At 40.1% G+C, this 9,831-nt stretch overlaps 1 protein-coding gene across 1 annotated transcript; it reads left to right on the top strand.

The window, feature by feature from the left end:
• The first annotated feature begins 6,826 nt into the window (after nucleotides 1-6,826).
• Nucleotides 6,827-7,777, top strand: LOC141134841 (olfactory receptor 6F1-like). Its single transcript, XM_073624275.1, has one exon. The coding sequence runs from the start codon at nucleotides 6,827-6,829 to the stop codon at nucleotides 7,775-7,777; it is 951 nt and encodes a 316-aa protein (XP_073480376.1).
• The last annotated feature ends 2,054 nt before the right edge of the window (nucleotides 7,778-9,831 follow it).

Here is a 9,831-nt window from a genome sequence, read left to right as displayed (position 1 = left end):
TTTTTGTACAGCATAAACAAGATATTACAAAAATGATGCCTTGCCTTTCTATGTTTTTAAGAAAGATTAAAAAGGTATAAACACGAGTAAAGGAAAGAAGGTAAGGAATGAAGTAAGCAGAAAAGGATTGTGACCATGGGATTGATGTACTAAATCTGGTGCAGCTCTGCATAGAAACCAATCAGCTTTTGTTTTGTTTTTTTTTGTCAAAGCTTAATTGAAGCTGGCTACCATGTACAGCTGCACCAGATTTAGCATTATCCAGTTTTAGTAAATCAACCGAAATATGTGCCATGTCGGAATATGAAAAGCGAAGCAGTACTGGATCTTCTTGATAATATCTTAGGTTAGAATACTTTCCTGAGAAATTTAATACAATTCAAAATTTCTCTAAAAAAATCTTCTTTACCATGAATAAATTACTGAAACATTGGCTTCACTTAATGTATATTAAGTATAGAGTAGAGAACAATTAGAACCTGTTTTCATTGCTGTTTGGATCTGTCCTGGGGAGATTTGCCTCTATATTTCTCCTGGTGAAATTAGTAACCAAGACAGAAAAGAAGGAAAAATCCAACAAGTTTGAGTTGTCATTGAAGCAAAAGGGAGCAGAAAATCCTACGAGAGGTACCATGTTCCTTTGGAAACTCTCTTAGATGGGATTTACTTTGATTTTAGTGAGATTTCCTGTTATGTATTCAGGACAGAAAGCATAGGGATATCTCTGTAGTTATTTTTTTTTCATTATTATTATACAGGATTTATATAGCGCCAACAGTTTACGTAGCGCTTTAGAACTTAAGGGTAGACAGTACAAATGCGAAACACTTTCATACATTAGGAATCAGAGGGCCCTGCTCCTTAAAGCTTACAATCTAAGAGGGAAGGTCAAGAGATACAAGAGGTAATAACTGTGGGTGATGTGCTGATTGAGAAGATAAATGTACAGTTGTTAGGTGGGGGCCAGATAAGCTTCTCTGAAGAGATGAGTTTTCAGGGATCGTCTGAAAGTGGATAAAGTAGAAGAAAATAGGACAGATTGGGGTAGAGCATTCCAGAGGATGGGAGAAGCTCTGGAGAAGTCCTGAAGGCTAGCATCGGATGAGGTGACAAGGGAGACTGAGAGCAGGAGGTCACAGATGTTAAAACATGATCACCTAGGGGGCTTTATTCCTTCAGTGCTTAACCTAAGATTAAAATAATTAAGTTTTGACCTTACTTAAACTGGAACTTCACTCAGAAAATTAGGTCCTGCTAGATCACTTCATGCTGGCCCTTTTGCGGGTATAGCTATGTTAGTGTCTATACTGTTTAAAATCCAGTAATACACTGTCTCACCCTGCTCTGCACACGTTCAGTTGTTCTCCATTTTTGTCATTGTGCCAAAATTCAGAGCCACTAGAGGCCGATCTTCTGACAGCTTAAAGATTTACTGCTGCTCAGGCGCAAGACGAAACAGGAGCAATGCTGGAGGCAATTTACAGCACACTCACATTTTGGTAGCATCATTATTAATGTGGAATGGATGTTCCTTGCTAAAGAACAATTATTTTTGTATCAAGCTGTTATCTGTAAAGTTACATTTTAAGCTTTAATTATATTTGTAAAGGTGCCAGAAACTCAATATATTAATAATAGATAACAAGTGAAAAATTGGTAGCACACAAATTCAGGAACAGAGGTTAGGTCCCCAAAGGCATAAAATGTTTTGTCACAATTTGTAATTGAATGCCTACCGAGAAATATCACAGAGTGATAAATGTTTAGTGTTCATCACCAATGTTTAAGAAATCTTCTGAATACATCTTAATCTATTTGGCTTAGGCTTGGCTTGGCTTGGCTTGGATATTGGTGACATCAGCAGAGAGCAGACTTCAGACTGCTCTCTAATGAAAACGGGTCACAGGAGTGCAAACAATCTTAGGCTGGACTTCTCCTTTAAGTGCCAATGACAGCTGATCACGGGATATAAACAGAAGCCAGTAATCGCCTTTTTTGTTTCCTTACACTGACAGCGTGAGGAGAAAAAAACAAGCCGATTACCGACTCATGTAAAAGAGACATTGGTCCCACACACTGACAGCCACTGCTGCTAAGCAGTACCCTCAAGTGCCACCTTCCAGTGCCAATCAGTGCCACCCATCAGTGCCACCTATCAGTGCTGTCTATCAGTGCCCTTCAGTGCCACCTATCAGTGCAGCCTCATCAGTGCCTCCTGATCAGTGCCCACCAGTGCCGCCTCATTAGTGTCCATCAGTTTCACCTATCAATGCCCATCAGTGCAGCCTCATCAGCGCACATCAATGAAGGAGAAAAATTACCTGTTTCTAAAAATCTATAACAAACTATGAAGACATTTATTTATTTTTTCTTCTAAATTTTCAGCCTTTTTTCTTTGTTTAGCAAAAAAAAAAAAAAAAAACAACGGTGAATAAATACCACCAAAATAAATTTCATATGGGTACAGTGTAGCATGACCGCGCGATTGTCATTCAAAGTGCGACAGCCCTGAAAGCTGAAAATTGGCCTGGGCAGGAAGGGAGCATACGTGTCCAGTAAACATGTGGTTAAAGTGTATATCTAGCCAGAACTTTTTTTTTTGTTTTTTTTTAGCCATGGATATAGATTCGATTGGATCCCTGTCAGGTTTTACTGCTATCTGGAGCTCCATTTGAGAGATTTAGTTATTGTTTAATGACAACAGCTTCATTAGACATGAAATGAGGGAAAATCTGCACACATAGGTTGGACTTGATGGACTTGTGTCTTTTTTCGACCTCACCTACTATGTAACTATGTAGGGACACATCCAGCAGTAAAAATGTTAGAAGGTGAGTTTCCTTCCCTTGCTTCCTGTCCAGTAAAATTGTTGTCACCAGGACAGGGAAAAAAGGACAAATCCCTCTAACAGAGCCCTAGAAAAATGAAAGAATACAATAATGTTTTATATCCTACCCTACTTTTAAAAAATAAAAAAGGTTTGGGTTGGACATGCAATTGGGACTTCTATTATATATCTCCCAGTCTATAAACACATCACTATAATATTGATTTTATGGAAACTTAAAGGAAAAAATAATAGCATTTTTTTTTTAAATAATATAGCATATTCAGACTCTAGTCATATTGTAACTGAAAACATTGAAGAAAAAACAGGAAAGTGGGGTTTTTAACCACTTGCCCAGTGGGCAGTTAAACCCCCTTCCTAACCAGACCAATTTTCAGCTTTCAGTGCTCTCACATTTTGAATGACAATTACTCAGTCATGCAACACTGTACCCATATGAAATTTTTGTCCTTTTTTTTACACAAATAGAGCTTTCTTTTGTTGGTATTTGAGCACCACTGGATTTTTATTTTTTGCTCTCTAAATGAAAAAAAAAGCAGAAAATTTTGTAAAAAAAAGCATTTTTCTTTGTTTCAGTTATAACGTTTTACAAATTAGTAATTTTTCTTCACACATTTTGACAAACATTTATACTGCTACACATCTTTGATAAAAATAACCAAAATGTTTGTATATTATTTGGTCTTTGTGAAAGTTATGGAGTCTGCAAGCTATGGTTCCAATCACTGAAATTGATCACACCTGATGTACTGACGGTCTATCTCATTTCTTGAGACACTAACAAGCCAGGAACGTTCAAATACCCCCCAAAATGACTCCTTTTTTGAAATTAGACATTCCAAGGTATATAGTATGAGTCATGGTGAGTTTTTTGAAGTTGTAAGTTTCTCCTCCTGAGTATGGCAATACCACATGTGAGAGACTTTTACACAGCCTGGCCACATACAGAGGCCCAACATGCAGGGAGCACCATCAGGTGTTCTTGGAAAAAAATTACACATATCATTTCCTGAATACCTCTTACACTTTTGAAGGTTCTGGAGCACCAGGACAATGGAAACAACCAAAAAATTACCCAATTTTGTAAAGAAAACACCCCAACATATATTCTATGAGGCATAAGGAGTCTTTTGTACATGTAATTTTTTTCCACAAGTTTTTGGAAAATGTGGAAAGAAAATGAAAACGCATTTTTTTTACACATTGTTGTCCATGTATAAGATATTTCTAACACATAGCATGTACATAGCAAACATTACACCCCCTGAAATACATTCTGCAACCCCTCCTGAGTATGGCGATACCACATATGTGAGACTTTTACACGGCCTGGCCACATAGAGAGGCCCAACATGCAGGGAGCACCATCAGGTGTTCTAGGGACATACATTTCAAATCTAATTTGACTACTTATTACACTTTTGTGAGACACCAATGGGCACTGTAGTGGCTCTGATGGGCACTGTAAGGGCATGGATGTGGCATGGATGAGAACTGATGTGGCATGGATGTGGCATGGATGAGTACTGATATAGCTTGAATGTGGCACTGATGTGGCATGGATGTGGCACAGATGAGCATGAATGTTGCACAGATGAGCACTGATGTGGCACGGATGATCACTGATGTGGCATGGATGAGGCACAGATGAGTACAGATGTGGCATGGATGAGCATAAATGAGTCATGGATGAGCATGGATGAGCCAAGGATGAGCCATGGATGGGCACGGATGAGACATGGATGGGCACGGATGAGCCACGGATAAGCATAAATGAATCATGGGTGGGCACAGATGAACCATGGATGGGCACGGATGAGCCATGGATGAGCATGGCTGGGCATGGATGAGCATGGCTGGGCATGGATGGGGATGGATGAGTCATGAATGAGCATGGCTAGACATGGATGAGCATGGTTTTGCATGGATGAGCCTGACTTGGAATGGATGAGCATGGCTGGGCATGGATGAGCATGTCTGGGCTTGGATGAGCATGGATGAGCCTGACTGGGAGTGGATGAGCATGGCTGGTCATGGATGAGCATGGCTGGTCATGGATGAGCATGGCTGGACATGGATAAACATGGCTGGGCATGGATGAGCCATGGATGGAGCATGGATGAGCATGGCTGGGCATGGATGAGCATGGCTGGGCATGTATGAGCCATGGATATAGCATGGATGAGCCATGGATGGAGCATGGATGGGAAAGAATGGGCAGAGATCAGCACTGTGAGCACTTCAGATCCAGCCCACAGCGCTGCTGCACCAACTCCTTTCTCTCCTCGCACACTGTAATGATCAGTGCAGGGAGAGTGGAGGAGCTGACCGGACATGCTCTGGTCTTTTGACAACTGATCGCTCCATTATTGGATGGGGTGATCACGTGGCAAAGGGCCACTGTCATTGGCCCTTTACCCCGTTCCGTGATGTGCATGGTCCAGATGACCTGATGGCCACGGACATTCCCGACCGCGCAGGAGCACGATTCTGGGAGGCCAAAATTTTATTTTCACGTGTTAAAATCAGCATTTCATGTCTAAAACCATCATACATGATCCATGCGATTATGATACAAATGCAGTGACTTCAGCTCTACATGTTTCGCCAGAATATGGCTTCTTCAGGAGACTTTTATAAGTACTGCATACATAATCACTAAACATATTGGTCACATATGCGACTAGCATTTATCAAAAGTGCAAAAAGCATAAATATGTATGTAATAAATCATAGCAATAAGTAAATACATTACATTTCTCGAAGATGCATACAATTGAAGACCATCAAAGGAAACCCCATTACCTGGATATTACCCAAAAATGAATATGATAAAATCAATATGCCTCTGAAGACATCTGTTATGATGAAACATGTCAGGCAGGCTAACATTCGTACGCTGATTGCTGCAGCCGTTTGTGCCTATCCTTGATGCATGCTGTTTTAAGCTTCAACTGTAAGTTACTACAATAAAAGTTTTTTATCTATCATTACTGGCTTCACTATGGGTCCTTCATTTTCTTTTCTCGGATATATGATGACTACATGCCTGAATGCCTAATTCTGAAGTGACCATTGGGAGAAGTTTATATGTGAAGGAAATCCCACAGACGTTGTGGTCTGACGAGGGGTTCCAGTGGGCTGGATTTGCTGGATGCTTTTGAGTATTTATCATCTATGCCTAATCCTTAATACCTTCTGGTAAGCAGACTACATTACCACGTGGTGACGAGTGACTCTTTCTACATCTGCACAATATATTTGGTGATTGGATTCCTCCCACTCTTCAATTTCATTTTTGAACTTTTCAGCGCCGCAATAATTTATATGCACAGGATAAATACTCCCACCCCACCCCTAGTGGCGCCCTTGGGTCTATACGGTCACCCATCCCCAAGAAAGAACATCCATTGGTATGATTAAAGCCACCTTGTTATTAAAAATTACCTTTTCTTTTCAATCTGCTGCACTGTAATTTTCTGTACAATGCTATATGGCTACCTGGAGTTGTTCTGTAGACAGAATGTGTACAGAGCGCCCCCCAGAAACATAATTTCCTGCTTGTGTGATTGGCTCACCAATTTTCCCAGAAGTCTGCACTAAGATACAAGTCAGATTTCAGGCATCCCCTGCAACAAAATTGTCATTTTGGTGAGATACTCCCAATAGGAAATCACGCCTAAAGGGATGCATTTTCCTCATTAGAGCCCTACAGGTGCAGGAGCTGATTGATAATTATGAAACCACTCCCATTAGAATCACATAACACATGGACACAAACACACAGATATTTATTCAGAATAACAAAAGGTAGGACTCTGCAACAAAGTTTGTTAAAATCCTTGCAATGTACATAGATCACCCAGAGTGGAATATTTTTTCTTAACAAAAGTGGAGTTACTCTAAAAATGTTGTGGTATTTGAAGCCATTGATATAACATTTGGAATAACCATGTTTGTGTTCATATATCACCTTAAATGCAGATAATGTTGGACAACCACACAGAAGTCATGGAATTTGTAATACTTGGGTTTTCAGATCTTCATCTATTTCAGATACCAGTCTTCCTGCTGTTCACCGTGATTTACACAGCAACAGTAGTTGGAAATATTCTCCTAATCGTCTTGGTATTATTTAGCCATCCTCTGCATAGTCCAATGTATTTCTTCCTCAGTCATCTTTCAGCATGTGATGTTTTAATCAGCACAAATGTTGTCCCCAATGCACTTCAGACTTTACTAAATGGCTTCACCTATATGTCAGTTCAAAGATGCTTTGTCCAGTTGTATTTTTTTGGTGCTTCAGCAATCATAGAATGTTGTCTTCTCTCTGTGATGTCCTATGATCGGTATTTGGCCATCTGTAACCCGTTGCACTATTCCTCCATCATGGCTTTCCGTCTTCATTATTATCTTGCTACATGGTCTTGGTCAATGGGTTTTATGGTAGCAATCATCACCATTTTCCTTCTACTTGAAGTCAAATTTTGTGGTTCGAACGTCATTGACCATTTCTTTTGTGACCTTTCTCCTCTGTTGGAGATATCCTGTTCAGATCCGTCAGCTGTGGCAATAGCAGTGTCCTTAGTGGCTGGGATAATAGGCCTCTTACAATTTTTGTTCGTTATTGTTACTTACATTTGCATATTCAATGCCATCCTCCGAATTTCAACCACAGCTGGGAGAAAGAGGGCCTTTTCCACCTGCAGTGCTCATTTGTCTGTTGTATTCGCATATTATGGATCACTTATTTCTGTTAATATAGTACCATCCAAAGGGTACTCTTTAAATATAAAGAAGGCTTTATCAGTTCTAAACACTGTGTTGACCCCGTTATTTAACCCCATCATCTACAGCTTGAGGAACAAAGACATACAGGAAGCCCTACGCCAAGTCATGTTTTCAAGAAGACGTTTAAAAAAGAGTTAACATTCAGTTATAAGATAAACCTCCAGCTAAATATTTTATTCATATGTACTTAATGGATCTTTTTAAAGTTCTAAAAGTAATGTTTATTATTTTTTGTATAAAGTGATTGTTAACAAATAATAATTTTATTGTGGAGCGGCGTGCTGACATCACCGCGCTACTGTGATCCCGGAAGGACAGGCAAATTCGTATTAGCCGACCTGCTACTTTTTCTACATGCGGTTTTTATGCTGTACTGCTGTAAGTGCACCCTTTTATCCAAGATTAAACGTTTCATATGTTTTTACACTATGGCGAATTTTATATTTTCTTTTCGGGGAATGCCACTGTATGGGATATTCTGAGGTGGACCATACGCTATATGTGTTCTGATGAGGAGCGCAATTATTACAGAATCATGCTCGTATGCTGATCTGTTGTTGTCACTATTTCGTGCATGGTGGGATTTGCTAATCTCTTCTCCTTTCCTGGAGGAATAAAGGCCTTGGCTGGGTATAAGCCACAAGCGCTACTGACCTCTCTGTGTAAAGGGTCCAATCTAGCTGGTAAGCAGACATTTCTGTTACGGTGGAGGTCATATCACACTGTGGGTGGTAGATGGTGTTATTACCATGTGGAAGATTCTCCTATATCAACAATAGCAATATGTTAAGCTCCACAGACTACAGTCAAAAACTGGAGTCAATGCATAGAAGGAGTCTTCTCAAACAGAGGGGGTGCTTGGACACATGATGTTGACTGGAGACTGGAAAGCACATCAATCATGGGCAGCACAACATAGACATCTATAGAAAGGTACTTTTACCAGATCGAGTGGGACGTGTCAGCCATATAGCAGTACATCTATCGGAGCTTGTGGAGGTAGCCTCCCGTGAACTCTCCCCAAAGATTCTCCCTTCGGTCACGATCTCCGATCGGCGAGGTTATCACTTGGGTCACGGTCACCGATAGCCAGGACAGTCAACGGTGGAGGTGGACAGCTCTCTCGCACGCTCTCAGATTCCAGGCAGGTTCAAAGGGACCAATCATGGACGAAGTCATGGAGAAAAAAGAAAGAAGGGGCTCCACATGGCGTAGGTCAAAAATAAAGGGATTTATTGAATAAAAAACCTTACAGAGTAAAAAGTGATCACTAGATAAAAATTGGTGGCAATGTGGAAAGCTGAACGCCCTACGCGTTTTGACTAAAGAGCCTTCAACTGGGGCTCTTTAGTCGAAAATTGACAAGGGACACCAACATAGTCGTATCTTTGATCTTAAAAACTAGGGGATAATGGTGTTGTGTTAACTTGCACAAATAAAAAAAAAAAGCATAATAATATTATTCTTAAATCACTAGAAAAAAAAAGCCTTTGAAAATTCGTTTGCAATAACTCCATCAGTATTACCAGCAAAGCAGCTTCATTATTATCCCATTAAAGAAGAAGAGAATTGTGCGCTGCATTTCAAGATTTCATAATTTGCCGCGTCACGAATGTTAATTCTCCATTACGAACACTAGTTTACAAGACCGACCGCTTCTAGCTCGTCCTTGCTTCCGAGCATGCGTGTTTTACTTTGGACTTTTGTCTGATGGACTTGTGTACACACGCTCGGAAAATCCGACAACAGACATTTGTCCGTGGAAAATTTATAAACCTGCCATCCAACATTTGTCCACGGAAAGTTGGCCAACAATTGTCTGATGGAGTGTACACACAGTCGGATTTTCCGCCAACAGCCTGTTATCACACATTTCCCGTCAGAAAATCTGATCGTGTGTACGAGGCTTAAGAGGAAAATTCTCCTCAATGTGTAGAAATTTTTTTTTTCCGAATTAATATTTATTGAGTTCCATGAGAAGGCATACAGCATTAGACACATTTGCGTGTGTAGAGATTTCTGATGACTTCCTTTTGCATCTCTGGGACAGGAAGTGAAGGTAAATCCATTTACTGGGATAGCAAAAAATAGAGTGTCATTGGTTTTACCCTTTCCCTACTCCGAAGAAAAAAGTTTGGACTATACATACACTTTAAATTAAGTTGCATAAGGTTTTTTCAGCAGCAGTTGCT

Source organism: Aquarana catesbeiana, linkage group LG03, assembly GCF_042186555.1.
Source record: "Aquarana catesbeiana isolate 2022-GZ linkage group LG03, ASM4218655v1, whole genome shotgun sequence".
Lineage (NCBI taxonomy): Eukaryota > Metazoa > Chordata > Amphibia > Anura > Ranidae > Aquarana > Aquarana catesbeiana.
The sequence above is the reverse complement of the archived record's forward strand: the minus strand, read 5'-3'. Positions and strand labels throughout refer to the sequence as shown.

What these genes read in the sequence shown, in the direction of transcription:
- LOC141134841 (XM_073624275.1), top strand. Translation starts at nt 6,827, where the DNA reads ATGCAGATAATGTTGGACAACCACACAGAAGTCATGGAATTTGTAATA.